The 19,634-nt window shown below is 36.1% G+C and overlaps 1 protein-coding gene across 6 annotated transcripts in view; it reads right to left on the minus strand.

The window, feature by feature from the left end:
* The window catches only part of TDRD5 (tudor domain containing 5), a 104,877-nt gene that overhangs the window by 10,648 nt on the left and 74,595 nt on the right, over positions 1–19,634 (minus strand). For 3 of the 6 annotated variants that reach the window (XM_027074330.2, XM_015075521.3, XM_053209009.1), the window contains 5 exons: positions 18,936–19,094; positions 16,003–16,164; positions 3,893–4,075; positions 3,006–3,149; positions 188–398 (listed from right to left, as the gene is read on the minus strand). In XM_027074330.2, coding sequence (XP_026930131.1) covers positions 188–398; positions 3,006–3,149; positions 3,893–4,075; positions 16,003–16,164; positions 18,936–19,094 — 859 coding nt within the window. The remainder of the gene's footprint in view (positions 1–187; positions 399–3,005; positions 3,150–3,892; positions 4,076–16,002; positions 16,165–18,935; positions 19,095–19,634) is intronic. The other 3 variants (XM_027074331.2, XM_027074332.2, XM_053209010.1) reach the window with 3 other exon arrangements.

The raw sequence follows: 19,634 nt of genomic DNA on the forward strand, positions 1-19,634 counted from the left end.
AAACTGACTCCCCCAACCAAACTGCAAAAGAAAAAAAAAAAAAAGGAGTGGCAAAATAAAAGGGAACAATTGAGCCCAGAATAATGTAAGGACTTGAGACAAATGCTAAAGTCAGCAATTTTTCAAGTTATGTTCTGGAAAAGATAAGTGACAAACCACGGTATCTGTCAATTGTATGTAAACCTACCTGAACCAGAGTGTTTTTCTGGGGAATCCATCCCCGTAGGGGTTGCGCTGAAGGCTGCTGGGGGTAGCTGGGTTTGTTTTGCCTGAGTCTGAGTGCTGCTGGGCTCAAACTGGCTCCCTTCTGCTGACTGCTGTGACTGGATAAGAGAGATGTAGAACTCTTCCAATTTGGGCAATGTGGAAGAGTCTGAAGAACTCTCTGAGCTTGGCTGCTGCAGTATGGGAAAAGGAGGGCAAAAGCATGAAAGGTAATTGTTAGCATAACAGGAAGAATTAACCCTGTTTTGGATCCTTATATACAAGACAAATATTTTTCATATCATCATTAATAACTGACTCACTTTTAAGAACCTAGATACTCTCCAGAAGAAACAAGTCCTTTTCTAACTTAGTGACCATCCATTCAATCCAGGAAGCATTTACTGAACACATGCTATAAGCAAACATGGTACTGTCTGCTGCCACACAGAGCTAAGGAAGAGTGGCAGGAAATGAGAAAGCACACAGGGCAGGCACACTGTCAGGCACAGCGTGAAGTTACTTGCACGTGCTTCTTCCTTTAAACCACAGTACAAGGCACTAGCTTAGGTGTTAGGTCTTCCTTACTGTGGGTCCTTTAACTTAGCATAATGCTTTTCACAAGAGGCTAAGTTATCCAAGGTCAACAAGTAGGAGACAAAGCAGAGACCAGAACTCAGCCCAGTCCATGTTCTCTATGCCCCACCTGCCCACCTCCTAGTAAGATAGGATCACTGTCCCTAAACTCACAGTCCTCAGTTAGGAAATAGTGTATGTGCTGCAGCAAGCCACGAATGGAGGCATTACCTGCATAGAACATAAAGTACTTAAAGGAAGGCTCCTCAGAAGAGACAAAATGGAGCATTAAGAACTAGGATTTGAGAGAAAGAGATGAACATCCCATATGGAGACTAAATTTGGGCTTCAGTGAATGGAGTGTCAAATTTTAACCATGAGATCCTGTATCCTACTATACCGTCATTGCTGAAGTAGATACAACCTATGTAACTTAGCACTTATCTTCTTCAATGTTAACTGGCATTAAGTTGTGATAAGGCTAAACCCTAAACTGCAGACCACTCAGACCAAGTGATTTTTACATTATGCCCTGCTGCCTTTTTTTAAGTTTGTCTTGAGAGAGAGAGAGCATGCACATGCAAGTGGGGGAGGGGCAGAGAGAGAAAGAATGAATCCCAAATGGGCTCCTCGCGGATAGCACGGAGCCTGATATGGGGCTCAAACTCATAAACCGTGAGATCATGACCTGAGCCGAAAAAAAGAGTCGGGCACTCAGCCAACTGAGCCACCCAGGCACCCACATGTCTGCTGCCTATTTTTACAAGTTTAACAAAAATCAAAATCAGAAACAAGTTTTTAAAGCTATATTCTTTTTCTTTCCTAAGGGTGATTTTTGAAGAAAGATGCACTGTTAAAACGTATTTAAGATGCACTGTGATAGCTTCTCATTCTGAAAAAAAAAAAAAAAAACAACCCCAAACCCATGGATGAATCCTTTCTAAATCTGTATGGTACTCTGAGACCAAGTACCTTCAGTCAACTTAAGCACTTAGCGACAAGCAAGATTCCTTCTCCAAAGAGCGCTGTCCAGCCTTGCTGTTCAAAGTGTGGTTCGCCAACCAGCAGTAGCAGCATCAACCAGGAGCTTGTGTTAGATATGCACAACCTGTGTCCCCGTCCCAATGCCGCCCAGTCAGAACCCACATTTTTACAAGATTCTCCGGGCATCTGTAGGCACATTATAGTTTGAGAAGCACTGTTCTGCCAAATTCAGCTCTCTCTAGTTGTTAATGACCCCATCATAGTTATCTAGAAATATACCTCATGGAACTAGAGATTAATGACAGACTTTCAAGAAACATGTTCATGATTAACATATGCAATCAAAAGCATAGCCCCAAACCACAATAACATACAATTTCACACTCACGAGGATGATTATGATATATAGTTTGAGAACGATTGAGAAGGTTAATTCTTTAAATGTTTGGTAGAATTCACCAGTGAAGTTATCTGATCCTTTTTTGGGGAGGGGGTGGGGTTTGGTTACTAATTCAGTCTTACTTGTTATTGACCTATTTATTCAGTTTTCTATTCTTCGTGATTCAGTGTTGGTAGGTTGTTATGTTTGTAGGAATTTATCCATTTCTTCCAGGTTATCCAGTTTGTATATAATTGTAGTAAGATCATTTTTTATTTCTTTGGCATCAAATTTGATGTTTCTTCTTTTATTTTGATATTTGAGTATTCCTTTTTTTATTAGTCTAGCTGAAGGTTTGCAAATTTTGTTTATAGCTTCAAAAACCTAGCTCTTAATTTCATTGATTTTTTTCTGTTCTCTATTTCATAGATTTTTACTCTAATTTTTATTATTTCATGCCTTCTGCTAACTTTGGTCTTAGTTTGTTTTTTTCATTGTTGTTTTTGGTTTGTTTGTTTGTTTTAGTTCCCAAAGATATAAAGTTAAGTCGTGTGTCACTGTTCTTTTTTATGTACGCATTTATTGTTATAAACATTCCTTATGGCTAAATTATATGAAAATATCTGTTTTCTATTTCTCCAACATAGAGGTTTAATCAATCTTTCAATTCTAGGCTTAGGATTTTCTTCTGAAGAGATAAATATATTAAATTGACTGAAATTAATTTTAAATCAACATACATTTTGTGTATATGTATTCCACCAAATGCTCAGAGTGGGATCATTAACCAGAACTTTACTTTCTAAAAATGAAAGTACTTCCCCATAAGAATCTGTCACAGTAACATTCATTAGACATTTACCTTTTGAATTCTGGTTGCGCCAGTATTTTTCTCCTGAGCACTCAGTCCCTCTTGCTTTTGAGCTTCTACTTTCATTCCATTCACAAGGCCTGAAGGCTGCCATGAATCATCCCATGTATCTTTGGGTTTAGAAAAGCACCAATCCTATAGAGAAAAAAATGCTACAATAAACTAAGATACGTTTTAGAGTGCTTTAATTTATAGTTGCTGTATGAGTACATGATCCAAACAGAGAATAACTTGGGCAAGGGAAAGGCAAACAAGAAAAAGTGTTTATTAAGTTTCTGTATCAGTGTGACTTTCACCCCTTATTTTATTGGTCCACACCCAATACCTTGAATTCCTTGGAACACAGCTCTCATAGAAACAAATACAACTCTGGTTTGTATTATTTTCTTCAATACTGTTTTTCATGGCCAGATGATTTTTCATGATCATCTAGTATTTTAAACAGCACAAATAATAAGGAGCAATTTAACTATAGATATTCTTCTAATAACCAGTGGGAAATAAATTTTAAGTATATAGTTAGGCCTAATATTAGCTAATATTCTCAATGCAGAGATTCAGAGATTATATTACAAGGCTAATAAAAATAAAATTAGGGAAAACAGTTTATTTATAGATCCTAAGGCCAAAGGTTCCCAGTGATAAAACAAAAATCATAAAAGTTGAAAGGACAGATGGGACAATAAGCCCATGATTTACTCTTCCCTGTTCCAACTTGTCCTCTTCCCGACCACTGCCATCTTGAGGGAAAAAAATGAATTCTTGGGAATTATCATCTGACAGATGCTTCTGAATACCCGAGTGTATAGATTTCTTGAGGAAATTTACATTTCCGTTTTTCAGTAATGATAAGCTTTCTGTTTTCCCAGGGATCTAACCTTCTGCGGCATTTCCTCACATGACGGATAAGGCTTCTTTCCACCAAGGCTTGAGGTAAATAAGTGGGAGGCAGCATCACCCCCTTTTCCTATTTTAGCCTGAAAAGGTAGCCAGTTCTCATCCCAAACATCATCACCAATAGTCACTGATTCTAGGCATGGCATTCCAGTGGGGATCTCATCCTAGAATTTATCAGAAGACAAAGTAAAACTTTAATTTACAGTTGCTATATGAGTACATTTTAAAATTTAGGTTTACAATTTTTTTCCTGACTCCAGGTAAAGATGGCAGTTTGCCATAATTTATAAATACATAATTTATTACTGTCTCTCTTCTGAAACATCACCAAAATAAACAGATTTAGGTATAAACTCATAAAGAGAAAAGAGGAGAAAACACCACCTACAATTATAGATACAGGAAAACAGACAAGTGACAACTTACTAAGCAGTCCTGAAAAACTAGAATCCTGAGCTTATAGGCAGGAAAAACTGAGAAGCAACCCAAATTTATACTACAGATACTATAAACCCTCAGGAATTGCTACTACAAGGTTTTTGGAAGTGAGAATGTAAAGTGGGAATGAAAACAAAAGCACTGGTTGAAAGTCTGTGTAAAAAGCAGTTAGCTCTTCAGACACCCTCCCCTATTTCACAAACCCAAGAAACTATACTTTTTTTCCCCACTGGAAAACCAGAGGGTCTTCTTGGGGGATAAAACTGAGGGTAAGGCAAGCATAATAAAAACAGGGGAATTAAGTGAAGGTTTTTATCCTGAATATCAAGAACCCCCTAGCTCTGTTTTCAATAGCAGGACAGAGATGAGAGTAAACAATGCAAGTAAACAATGCCAGGACAGAGATGAGAGTAAACAATGCGAGTAAACAATGCATGAACTTGAAGACAGATCTAATATAAACAACAAAGAGAAAAAAACTGGGAAAACAAAAGCAAACAGAGCCTTGGGGACAATACCAAAGGCTTAACATTTGTTTCATGGGAGTCCCAGAATGAGAAAAGGGAAGAGTGCAGTGCAGAACATTATTTGAGGAAATGTCTGAAAACTTCACAAATTTGATGAAAGACATAAACTTACAGAGTCAAAAAGCTTAGTAAACAGGATAAACCCACAGAAATTCATGTCTAGATACATTATAATCTATCTGCTAAAAACTAAAGACAAAGAAACCATCTAAAATGTAGCCAAAAGAAAATGATAATTATAAAGGAACAACAATTTCAATACTGCAGATTTTTCATCACAAATTATTAAAGCCAGAAGGAAGTGGAATGAAATCTTTAAAGGGGTCTGAAAGAAAGGAACTAGTAATCCAGAATTCCACATCCAGCAAAAATATCTTTCAAGAATGAAGATGAAATACATTCTGAATGAAGAAAACTAAAAAAATTCTTTGTCAGCAGACATACTCTAAAGGTATTTCTAAAGGAAGTTCCTTGGACAGAAAGGAGGGGATACCAGAAGGATGACTGGAGTATCAGAAATAAAGAATAACAGAAATGATAAGTACCTGAGTAAGTACAATGGACTATTTTTCTCCTAAATCATCTATATGTTTGAAGGTGTAAAGCAAAAAAATTTAGCATTATAAATTCTCAACATCCATAGTTGTTATATGTAAACATAGCATAAAGGACGTGGGAAGGGGTAAAACACGTACATGGTGGCTAAGATATCTATATTCCACTTGAAGTGGTAAATATGGATTATGTCTATTGTGAAAAGTCAAAGATGTATATTGTAATTCCTAGAGTAACTAGTAAAAACACTACGTAAGTAGATATAATAAAAACATAATAAACTAAAATGGACTACTAAGAAAGTACTAAATAAAAAAAATACTGAAAAAGAATACTACTAAAAGAAGGAAGAAAAAGCAAAAACACAAAAAGCAGAAGGAGCAAACAGAAACATAATAAAATGGCAGACCTATCATCAAAACATACTGATAATGATATTAAATGTAAAATGTTTAAACATATTAATTAAAATTCAGATAATTAGAATGGATTAAAAAATGTCCAAGCTTCATGCTGTCTCAAGAAACACTTCAAATATAATGATATAGGTAGGTTAAGTTAGAGGTAAAAGGATGAAAAAAGATCCACTACGTCAAGAATAAAAAAATAAAGCTAGAGTGGCTATCCTGATACTAGACAATGTGGGCATCAGTGCAAAGAAACTAACTATGAATAAAGAAAGACATTTCATAATGATAAAAGGGTCAGTTCACCAAGAAAACATACCAATCCTAACTAGATAGCACCTGACAATAAAGCTTTAAAATACATAAGGAAAAAATAAGAAGGAGAAATGGCTATAATCCAAGATTATAGTTGATGACTTCAACATCCTTTTCAGTAATGAGTAAACTAGTAGTCAGCAAGGATACAGAAGTAAATAATACCACCAATCAACTAGATCTAATTGACCTTTATAGAACACTCCACTCAACAAAGGAGAATATACAGTCTCTTGAAAGGCACATGGGACATTCACCAAGGTAGGTCACATCCTGTGTCAACAAACCTTCACAAATTTAAAAAACTGAAGTGATACAATGTAAGTCTCAGATTAGAGAATTAAACTGTAAACAAGTAAGAGAAAGATAACAGGAAAATGTCTAAACACTTGGAAACTAAACAACACACTTCTAAACAATCCATATGTATATGACCCACTGTTACACGCCCCATATAACAATTATGGGTCATATAATGAGTCAAAGATGACAGCTCAAAAGATATCACCAAATATTTGAAATGAATGAAAATATAATAGATTCAAACTTGTGAGATGTAGTTAAAGTGGTGTTTCGAAGGTCATAGCATGAAATGCTTACATTAGAAGAAAAAAGTCTCAAATCAATAATCTAGGTTTCCATCTTTAAAAAAAATTTTTTTTAATGTTTATTTATTTTTGAGATAGAGCATGAGCAGGAGACGGGCAGAGAGGGAGGGAGACACAGAATTCAAAGCAGGCTCCAGGCTCCAGGCAGTCAGCACAGAGCCCGACATGGAGATTGAACCCACAGACCGTGAGATCATGACCTGAGCCGAAGTCGGATGCTTAACCTACTGAGCCACCCAGGCACTCCTCTAGGTTTCCATCTTAAGAAAGTAGAAAAAGAAATGAAAATAAACCCAAAGAAAGCAAAAAGAGCAATGAACAACATTGAACACTGAACAACAAAAATGAACTTGAAAACAGAAAAACAGATAAAATCAATGACACCAAAAGCTGATTATTTGGAAAAAATTCACTCAAATTGATAAACCTCTAGTAAAACTGACAAAAAAATAAAAGATACAAATTTCCAGGATCAGGAATGCAAGAGGGTATCACTGCTGCAGGATAATAAAGGAATACTATTAACAATTCTATGTAGACACATAGAATTGACAATTTAAATGAACCAATGCCTCAAAAAAAACAAACACTAAAACTAACCCAAAATGAAACAGTCACCTTTAATAATCTTTTATCTATTAAAGCAATGAATTAAATTCTTCTGAAAAAGAAATCTCCAGGCCAGACAGTTTTACTGAAGTAATCTACAAACCATGTAAAGATTTAACCTCCACCCACCCACAAAAAAGGATCCAATTTTTACATAATCTCTTCCAGGAAATAAAAGGCAACATTTCTTTTCAACTCCTTTTATGAAGATAGTATACTGATACTACAACCCTGATACTACAACCATACATGATAGTACAAAAAACAAAAACAAAAACCAACTACAGACTAGTACCTGTCATGAACTGAGATGCAAAATCCTCAATAAAACATTAGCAAACCAAATATAACAATATATAAAAGAATTATATACCATGACCAGGTGCTATTATTATAGGTATGCCAAGCTAGTTTAACATGTGAAACTCAAACAGTGTAACCCACTATATGAACAATCTAAAGAAGAAAAATAATATGGTAACAATCAATGAAAAAGCATTTGATAAAATTCAGCACACGCTTTTGAGAAAAACTCCCAGAAAAATAGGAATAGAGGGGAATTTCTCACCTCGATAAAAAAAAAAAAATCTTAAAAAAACCAAAATTATATTTAATGCTTTTCTACCCAAAATTAGGAATCAGGCAAGTTTGTCTCTCACCACTCCTATTCAACATAGTGCTAGGAAATAAAAGGAATGCAGATCAGAAAGGAAGAAACAAAACCTCCCTATTTGCAGATGACACAGTTGTCTATGTAAAAAAATGCCAAGGAATCTACAAAAAATCTGAGCAATGTCACAGAATACAAGATTGGTATACAAAGATCAAATGCATTTCTATATGCCAGCAATGAGCATACAAAACTAAAATTTAAACACAACACCATTTACAATCATTCCAAATAATATGAAATAAATAGGTCATACTTAAAGCATGTACAGGACCTATACATTGAAAATTACAAAATGTTGATGTAAAGATTCAAAGAAGATCTAGATAAATGTAGAAACATGTTTGTATATTATAAGGCTCAACATAGTAAAGATGTCAACTGTCCCCCACTGATGAGTAAGTGTAATGTAATTCCTAGCAAAATCCCAGCAAGGTATTTTGTTGAAGTAGACAACTCATACTAAAATTTATATGGAAAGGCACAAACCCTCAAATAGCTAAAATAATCTCGACAAAGAAAAATAATGTGAGAGGAATCACTCTAGCAGATATTAAAGCATACTATATAGCTACAGTAATAGGGTAGTATTGGTCAAGAGACAGACATATGGATCAATGAAACAGAACAGAGAACCTGGAAATAAACCAATGCAAATATGTTCAACTGACTTTTTACAAAGGTGCATAAACAATTTAATGGAGAAAAGTAGTCTTTTAATCAAATGTTGTTAGAACGAGTGGGTATCAACAGGCACAATAATAATAGTAATAATAATAAAGCCTTAACTGGGGTGCCTGGGTAGGTCAGTCAGTTGAGCGTCCAACTTTGTCTTAGGTCATGATCTCACAGTTCATGAGTTCAAGCCCCACATCAGGCTCTTAGCTGTCAGTGCAGAGCCCACTTCAGATCCTCTGCACCCCTCTCTCTCTGCCCCTCCCCCACTTGTGCTCTCTCCCTCTCAAAAATAATCATTTATATATATAAATATAAATAAAAGCCTTGGCCTAAACTTCCTGTTTTATACAAAAATTAAGTGGACAGATTTATAAGCTAGTCAGAGAGTCTTCAGTCTTCACATCAAAATCACAATCCATCAAAAGAAAATCTGATGGCTCCGTCAACTGCATGTCTGACTTTGGCTCAGGTCACCATCTCACAGTTCATGAGTTCAAGCCGCGTGACCAGCTCTGGGCTGACAGTTCAGAGCCTGGAGCCTGCTTTTGATTCTGTCTCCCTCTCTCCCCTCTCCCTCCCTCCCTTTCTCTCTCTTTCTCTCTCTCAAAAATAAACATTGAAAAAAAATCTGATAAAGAAAAATAAAGCTGGAAAAATCACAATCCAATTCCAAATCATACTACAAAGCTATGGTAATCTAAACAGTATGCTACTGGCACAAAAATAGGCATATAAAGCAATGGAATAGAACAGGAAGCCCAGAAATAAACATACATTTATATGGCCAATTAATCTTCAACAAAGGAGGAAAGAATATGCAATGGGGAAAAAGTCTCTTCAACAAATGGTGTTGGAAAAACTGGACAGCTACATGCAAAAGAATGAAACTAAACCACTGGCCTATGCCCAACACAAAGATAAATTCAAAATGGATTAAAGACCTAAATGTGAGACCTGAAACTATAAAAATTCTAGAATAGAGCACAGACAACAATTTCTCTGACACTGGACATAACAAATTTTTTCTAGATATTGTCTCCTAAGACAAAGTAAACAGAAGCAAAAATAAACTATTAGGACTATAGTGAAATAAAAAGCTCCTACACAGCAAAGGAAACAGTCAACAAAACTAAGAGATCACCTACTGAATGGGAGAAGATATCTGCAAATGACATCTCTGATGAAGGGTTAGCATCCAAAATATACAAAGAACTTATACAACTCAACACCCCAAAAATAATCCAATTCAAAAATGGGTAAAAGACATGAACAGACATTTCTCCAAAGATGACATACAGATGGCCAACAGACACATGAAAAGATGCTCAACATTATTCATCATCAGAGAAATGCAAATCAAAACCACAATGAGCTATCACCTCACACCTGTCAGAATGACTAAAGTCAAAAACACAAAAAACAAATGTTGGAGAGTATATGGAAAAAGGAGAATCTTTGTGCACTGTAAGTAGGAATGCAAACTGGTACAGCCACTCTGGAAGACGGTATGTAGGTTCCTCAAAAGTTAAAAATGGAACTACCCTATGATCCAGTAATTGCACTACTGGGTATTTACCCAAAAACACTCATTCAGAGGGATACATGCACCTGTATATTTATTGCAGCATTAATTATAAGAGCCAAATTATGGAAGCAGCCCAAGTGTCTATCAATAGACGAATGGATAATGAGGTGGTGTGTGTGTATGGTGTGTAAAGAGCGGTGTCTGTTATATATATGTGTGTATACATATACACATATACATATATATACATATACATATATAAACAATATTATTCAGCCATAAAAAAGAATGATATCTTGCCATTTACAACCACATGGATGGAGCTGACAGTATAATGTAAGCAAAATAAGCCAGTCAGAGAAAGACAAATACCATATGGTGTCACTCATGTGTGGAATTTAAGAAACAAAACAAATGAGCAAAGGAAAAAATAAAAAAGGAGAAAGACAAACCAAGAAACAGACTTTTAACTACAGAGAACAAACTGATGGTTACCAGAGGGGAAGTGGGTGGTAGGGATTAAAGTGTACACTTATCATGATGGGCGCAGAGTAATGTATAGAACTTTGAATCACTATATTGTACACTTGAAACTAATATAACACTTTATTATCAACTATATTAGAATTAAAATTAAAAACTTAAAAAATGAAAATTAAAAAAAGAAAATGTGTTAAAATAGACTACATCAAAATTAAAAAATGTTTTCTCTGCAAAAGCCCATGTAAAGAGGACAAAGGATACAAACTGGGAGAAAATATTAGCAAACCAAATATCTAATAAAGGAGTGGGATCCAGAATATAAAGAACTCTCATAATTCAAGAGTAAAAACATCAAAAAAAAAAAAAACAATTAGAAAATGGGAAAAAGACATTTCACCAAGGATGATACACAGAGGGCAAATATGCCATTAGGGAAATGCCAATAAAAGTACTGTATACCTAACAAAAGGGCTAAAAAATAGTGACAACACCAAATGCCAATAAGGACGTAGAGAAATTGGATTACTCAATACTTTGGCTGGAGGTAATGTAAAGTAGTACAGCCTCTCTGGAGAACAGGATGGCTGTTTCTTATCAAACCAAACATGTAATTACCTCACAACCTAGCAATTTCGCTCCTGAATATTTATTCCAGAGGACTTATGTTCACCCAACAACCTGTATACAAATGTTCATCACAGCTTTCCAATAGCTAAACCTCCAAACATCCCAAATATTCTTCAAAGGGCTAATGGTGAAACACCGTGACATGTACATGTACATGGAACGCTACTCAGCAAAAAAAGGAAAAGAACAATTTGTGCAACAACTCAGATAAGTTATACTGAGCAAAAAATGCCAACTATATGATTTCATTTATACAGCATTTTTAAAATGACAAAATTTTTAAAATGTAGAAATGGTTAGTGGTTGCCAGGGGTTAGGGATTATGGAGAGAGGATGAGTGTGGTTGTAATAGGACAATACAATTCTCATGAGGATAGAAGTGTTCAGTATCTTTAAAAAAATTTTTTTTTAATGTTTTTATTTATTTTTGAGACACAGAGAGACAGAGAATGAGCAGGGGAGGAGCAAAGAGAGAGGGAGACACAGAATCTGAAACAGGCTCCAGGCTCCAAGCTGTCAGCACAGAGCCCGAAGCAGGGCTCAAAATCACAGACTATGAGATCATGACCTGAGCTGAAGTCGACGCTAACCGACTGAGCCACCCAGGTGCCCCCGGAAGTGCTCAGTATCTTGACTGTGCTGCTGGATACACGAACCCACACATGTACTAACACTATATAAAACTACACACACACACACACACACACAAATACAATTAAAACTGGAGAAATTTGAATAAGATAGGCAGATTTTATCAATGTTGATATCCCAGTTGTAATACTTACTACAGTTTTTTAAAATGTGACCATTGGAGAAAATGGGCAAAGATTACAGAAGATCTCTCTGTATTATTTCTTATAATTGCACAAGAATTTTCAGTTACCACAAAATGTCAATTAAAAATAAAAAAGAAATAAAACTAATTTTATGTAATCTTTTCCAGAAAATAGAAAAGAAAAAGAACACTTCCAAATCTATTTTATGAAGCCAGCAGTACTCAGGTACTAAAACCAGGCAAAGGGAGGGGAGAGTGGGTAATGGGTATTGAGGAGGGCACCTTTTGGGATGAGCACTGGGTGTTGTATGGAAACCAATTTGACAATAAACTTCATATGTTGAAAAAAAATAAAATAAAAAAAAATAAAGACTGTACAAGAAAACTACACACCAGTATCTTTCATGAAAACAGACATAAAACACCAAATATTAGCAAATGGAATCAAGCAATATAAATAGAATAATACACCATGATCAAGTCGGATTTATCCCAAGAATTCCAGTCTTCTGCAATATTTGATCAAAAGAAGAAATCAACATGATCACATCAATACATACAGAAAAACCATTTAACAAAATTCACACCCATGTATTCATGATAAAACCATTCAGCAGGACAACAAGATGTCCTCTCCCACAACTCTTGTTCAACATCATATTTGAAATTCTAGCCAGTATAATTATTAATAAGACAGGAAGAAAGATAAAGACATACAAATTGGAAAGGAAGAAATAAAACTGTCCCAATTCAGACATTATCATCTTTGTAGAAAATCTCAAAGGAAATCCATAAAGCACCTCCTAGTTTAGCTAGTTCATAGGATTAAGGTCAAAATACAAAACTCAACTTGTATTTATTAGCAATGAAAATATGGAAACAAAAAGGTATCACAATTGCTCCCAAAACAAGTGAAATATTTAGGCATAAAGCTAATAAAACATGTCTTGTATACTGAAATTGTAACACCCTGACAAAGGTATAAAAGAAAACCTACAGAGAGAAATATGTTGCGTTCACAGATTAAAGATGTTAATTCTCCTTGAACTTATCTATAGATTTAATGTAATTCCAATCAAAATCTCAGATATAAATTGATTCTAAAATTTACATGAAAAGTAAATGGAAAGTGAATATTAAAAACAAGTTTGAGGGACACCTGGGTGGCTCAGTCGGTTAAGTGGCCGACTTCAGCTCAGGTCATGATCTCATGGTTTGTGGGTTCAAGCCCCTTTCAGGCTCTGTGCTAACAGCTCAGAGCCTGGATGCTGCTTCAGATTCTGTGTCTCCCTCTCTCTCTGCCCCTCCCCTGCCTGCTCTCTGTCTCTCTCTAAAATAAACAAACATTAAAAAAATAAAAATAAAAATAATAAATAATAAATAAATAAAAACAAGTTTGAAAAAGAATAAAGGAGGAGGAATCCTACTACCTGACTTTAAGAGGTATTATAAAGCTACAGTAATCAAGACAGTGTGTGGTATTATTGAAGAGACAGGTAGATCAATGGAGCAGAACACAGAGTCCAGAAACAGACACACACAAATGTAGACAACTGATTTTTGCCAAGTCTACAAAGGCTATTCATCAATGGAGAAAGCACTGTCTTTTCAAATGATACTAAAACAACTGGACATCCATACATAACAAAATTAATATTGACCTAATCCTCATACCTTACACTAAAATTAACTCAAGATGTCTTGATACAGAAAACACTGTACATAGAAGAAAAATACTGATAAACTGGAATTTCTCAAAATTAAAAACTTTTGCCATATAAAAGACACTATTAAGAGAATATCTGATATGCTACAAGTAGAATACATTTGAAAATCACACATCTGACAAAGCACTTGTATTCAGAATATTTAAAGAAAAAAAATGACCCAACCAAAAAATGGGCAAAACACTTGGACATTTCACCAAGAACTATGTATTACAGATGGCAAGTAAGCACATGGAAGGATGTTCAACAAGTCATTAGGGAAATGCAAATTCACACTGTGACGCTACTACATATTTGAATAGCTAAAAATAAAAATTATTAATAATATCTACTGCTCTCCAGATAAGAACAGTTTGGCATACACTTATCATATTACTCCTGATAACGTTTATAAAGAAATCTGTACACAAATATTTATAGAGGCTCTATTCATAATTACTCAAAACTGAAACAACCCAAATATTTTTCAATGAGTGAGGATATACAAATTATGGTATATCCATTCAATAAACTACTACTCATCCATCAAAAGGAACAAACTATTGATATATGCAACAATTTGGATAAATCCCAAAGGTACCATGCTAAACTGAAGACACCAGTCTCAAAAAGTTACATAGTCTATGATTCCACTTACATGACACCTTAGAAATGGAAAACTCACATAGTGACGGAAAACAAATCAATGGTTGCTAAGAGTTGAGGATGTGGGAAGACTGATTATAAAGGGATAGCACCAGGGAGGTTTGTCCAGTGATTGAACCATCTTGTATCCTGATTATAATGACAGTTACACAAATTGATACATGTATTAAAGTTTATAGGACAATACACCAGAAGAAAGTCAATTTTACTCTACGTTGATTTAAAAAGAAAGAAATCCTAACACTAGAGAAAATAAAAAGTCATTCTGGAAAGGAAAAGTTGCTACAGCATACTACTTGACTGTCAATAGCATTCACAGTCATAATAATGTAAATATTGATCTAATGGAAAGCGTGGGATATAACAAGATTAGTAAGGGGCGCCTGGGTGGCTCAGTCGTTAAGTGTCCAACTTCAGCTCAGGTCATGATCTCGCGGTTCGTGAGTTCGAGCCTGGCCCCACGACAGGCTCTGTGCTGACAGCTCAGAGCCTGGAGCCTGCTTCGGATTCTGTGTCTCCCTCTCTCTCTGCTCCTCCCCCACTCACACTCTGTCTCTCTGTCAAAAATAAATAAACATTAAAAAAAAAAGTTTAACAACATTAGTAAGATGGAGGGGGAGGGGGCAGAAAGGATATGTGTGTGTGTGTGTGTGTGTGTGTGTGTGTGTGTGTGTGTGTGTATGTGGTGAGGTGAAGGGATTAAAGAGAACTAAACCCTCATCATTCATAGAGGGACATAACACAGAAAATTCAGTAAATAACAACATAAGCATGTTATTTAATGAAAGAAATAGAAGTAAATTCCAAAAGCAGCAGCTAAAAGAGATGAAATGGTTGCTCTGTGAAATACAAAATGCAGAGGAAGGGATTATAGGTCACTCTAAGGTAGGTGTACATAAACATTTGATTAAAATAAAAATAAGGGGTGCCTGGGTGTCTCAATTGGTTGAGCATCCAACCCTTGATTTCAAATAAGGTCATGATCTCACGATTTGTGGGATCAGACCTGCATCAGGGTCTGTGCTGACAGCATGGAACCTGCTTGGGATTCTCTCACCCCCTTTCTCTCTGCCTCTCCTTCGCTCACTCTAGTACACACGTTCTCTCTCTCTCTGCCTCTGAAAATAAACATTTTAAAACATAAGAAAATCAAAATACAATACATCCTCCAATAATGCTGTCAACACTTTTCCTCTTGGGTTTTCCCAATATTGTTTCTCAATACTAGTTTCTAATCACTACACAATTCTTGAAGACCATCCGAAGCAACAAGATAGAAACTAACACATCAAAGCCAGATAATGCCTTTCCTTTTTTGTGATCAAGACTATGTTGCTTCAACTTTGGTGTTGGTGACAGTTGTAGAGAAAATGTAATTCATCTGTGAAAGGTGCTCTGATGGCACTGAAAGCAGAATGTAAAGAGCTATGTTATTCCAATCCCCTTCACTTGTGAATTAATTATATTAATCACATATTCAAAAAACTCCTTTCTTCTCCTACCTCATTTTCTTCCTTCAGATCCTTCAGCTCTGGGAAGGACCACTTGGGATCTTCTCCACAGCTCTTATCTTGGGTTTTCAAAGAACTGAATTCAGAATCCTTTAATGGCTCCTTTAACTCAGATTTAAGGTGACTGAAAGCCTTTTCATCATTAATGTCCTGCTTGTAAATATGAAAGAAGGAATTATTTTCTAAAATAATTATTTTAGAAATTATTTTCTACAGGGGCACCTGGGTGGCTCAGTCAGTTAAGCGTCCGACTTCAGCTCAGGTCATGATCTCATGGTTTGTGGGTTCAAGCTCCATGTCAGGCTCTGTGTTGACAGCTCAGAGCCTGGAGCCTGCGTCAAATTCTGTGCCCCTCTCAGCCCCTCCCCCACTCTGCCCCTCCCCCACTCATGCTGTCTCTCAAAAATAAATGGTAAAAAAAATTGTTTTAAAGAACTTATTTTCTACACTAATGCTGTTTCTAAAATCTGTATGCCCATACATTCTAGGAGGAATTTTTCACTATGGGTCACACAAATGCTACATTATTTTCTAACTTTATCCATGACCCTATATCTTCCTACCCTGCTAAACTGTCCAAGCCAACAAGCATTTGTTGAGCACACATTATGAAATGTACACAGGGTAGCTCTGTGGATACAGAGATGAGTGCAGCATGTCCCAGCTCTTAAGGAACTCAAAATATAGAAGGAAGACACACAATCAGATAATCAACATACAACCTTCAGTGTAGAACCATCACAGAGACATGACCAAAATATTGCTGGGGAGGAAGACGCCTGAGAAGATGCAATGAAAGAGGTAACACAAACTGTCAGGATGCTTAAAAGAAGAGTAGGAATTATAAGGAACCAGGTATATGGCGGGTGGGCGGGGGGGGGGGGGTGCCAGGGGCTGGGTTTCAGGGGTGGGGGAGGGTCTTAAAATGTTAAAATATAGGTGGGGGTGGGATACGAGAATTTTAAGTCTTATCTCTTTTGCAGAAAAGATGGCCTTATTTCATTTTCGGGACTGAACTATGATCAATACAATAATGACAGGATATTCTAAAATTACAAAGGTTGTATTCAAGCCACTATTTAAGAATCAGGAAATATAATTGTTCTAATCAAGTAATAAATATTAAGAAAATTCAGGCTTCAGAAAGTGTTATGGGCCAAACAAGCCTAAAATTTTAACATGAACTAGAAATCTAAAACTCTTTTACTGTTTCAAACATGCAGCAATAAACATTCATACATATTTTCCAGAACAGGTTTAATCTCCCAGTGGTCAAACTGGCCTTCCCTTTTTATCAAATACTTTGTAAATGTCTACTAAAAATATTAAGATCATATCCACAATTTGATTTTACAAGTCAAATATATAAATCCTATTTAAGCAAAATACCCTTTTCTTATTTTCTTCAAAGAGAGTAAAAAGGCTTGCTGTGCTCAAAACATGTTTGGCTCTCAAATTGAACACACCCTGTATTTGTAGCCCAATACTTGTTGTTGTCATGAGGAATAGAAGACTCAGAGGACATACTGATTTGTTCAAAAATCATTTAAGTTCTTACTATGTGCTTCACTTTACTTATATCTAAAACAGATATACTAAAATACCAAGCTGGTAAAAGTGATCGTGAAGACTAAATTAACCAGTACATGTGAGTGCTTCAAACAGCCCCTCCCATGTAGTACAAGTTCAATAAAGGTTGCTGTTGCTAATTTCTTTTAATTTTATTTAATTTGTTGGCTGGAATAATACATAATTACAATAGTAGTAGTAATGATACTAATATTGTTATTATTGTGGGTGGGAGTCACCAAGGTTTACAGAGAAAGAAATAAAGTATGAAGAGTCTGAAGTGCGCAGAGGGAAGAACAGCATTTGGATGAGTATAGGTAAACTCACAAATGCACAAAGGCAGCCATGGGATTTAGCATATGCAAGAAATAATACAGAAGAAAGCATGACTGAAGCAAAGACTTCTGGGTTTTAAGTGTATTTATTCATTCTGAGAGAGTGAGAGAGAAAGGGAGGGAGGGAGGAAGAGAGAAAGAAAGAGGAGACAGAGAGAGAGAGAGAGAGAGAACGAGCAGGGGAGGAGAAGAATGAGAAGGAGAGAGAAAGAGAATCCCAAGCAGGCTCTACACCATCAGCACAGAGCCCAACACTGGGCTCGAACTCACAAACCAGGAGATCATGACCTGAGGTGAAATCAAGAGTCACTCAAATCAAGAGACGTTCAACCAACTGAACCACCCAGGCGTTCCTGAAGCAAAGGTTCAAACCAAATAATGAGAGACAAGGTACTGTTAAGATCATGGCATAAAGTTTCCAAAGTTTCCTAGGTTTGGAAAGCCTCAGATCCTCATCTATAAAATAACGATTGGGCGCCTGGGTGACTCAGTCAGTTAAGTGTCCGACTCTTGATTTCGGACGGTTGTGATCTCACGGTTGAGATTGAGCCCTGTGTCGTGAAACCTGCTCGGGATTCTCTCTCTCCCTCTCTCTCTGCCCACCCCCCAAATAAATAAATATTAAAAAAATAAATTTTATTTTTATTATTTTATTTTTGAGACAGAGAGACAGAGCGGAAGTGGGAGAGGGACCGAGAGATAATGAGACACAGAATCTAAAGTAGGCTCCAGGCTCTGAGATGTCAGCACAGAGCCCAACATAGGGCTGGAACCCACAAACCTCAAGAATATGACCTGAGCCGAAGTCGGATGCTTAACCGACTGAGCCACCGAGGCGTCCCCAAAAATAAATTTTAAAATAAGAACAATTATGGTAACTTCATCACAGGGATTTTATAAGAATTAAATAATACGTTATGCTGAAAAGTGCTTTTTATAGGGGCTGGCATATAGCAGGTACTCATTAAATGTTAATAATAATAAAAACAATTATAATAATATTTGCAAAAAAACTCTTACCAGGGTATATAACTCACTCTCCTTTGATTGTGGACTTATCTCTCGGTCTTTGTTAAAATAGCGTTGCTGGGAAGGATAACCCAGTTCTGTCAGGACCACATCCTCTGGTCCTGCATCAGACTTAGTATATAAAGCTAAAGGGTTGAGTTCTCTGAAACCCTAGGATTAAAAAAAGAAGGAAGAGGTTAATTAGAGAAAACAATTAAAAAGTTAGCAGTTCATAATTTTCAAGTGTTGTGGAAATGTATTATCTTCAAAAACTTAACAGTTAAAAAATTTTCCATAGTGACAATTTTTCCTAGTCACAAAAATTATCAACATCAATATTAACAGTGATACAGACATCACTATCAATATTTGCAAAATAAGAGACTGCTGTCTTCTCTAAGATGACCTCCAAGAAAATAGTCTGAGGTGGGGTGCCTGGGTGGCTCAGACGGTTGGGCGTCCGACTTTGGCTCAGGTCATGATCTCGCGGTCCGTGAGTTCGAGCCCCGCATCGGGCTCTGGGCTGATAGCTCAGAGCCTGGAGCCTGTTTCGGATTCTGTGTCTCCCTCTCTCTCTGACCCTCCCCTGCTCATGCTCTGTCTCTCTCTGTCTCAAAAATAAATAAATGTTAAAAAAAAAATTTTTTTTAATTAAAAAAAATTTAGTCTTAGGTAAGACTGAATCCTCAAATCAATTATTTAAAATACAAG

The sequence above is a fragment of the Acinonyx jubatus genome, chromosome E4 (assembly GCF_027475565.1).
Source record: "Acinonyx jubatus isolate Ajub_Pintada_27869175 chromosome E4, VMU_Ajub_asm_v1.0, whole genome shotgun sequence".
NCBI lineage: Eukaryota > Metazoa > Chordata > Mammalia > Carnivora > Felidae > Acinonyx > Acinonyx jubatus.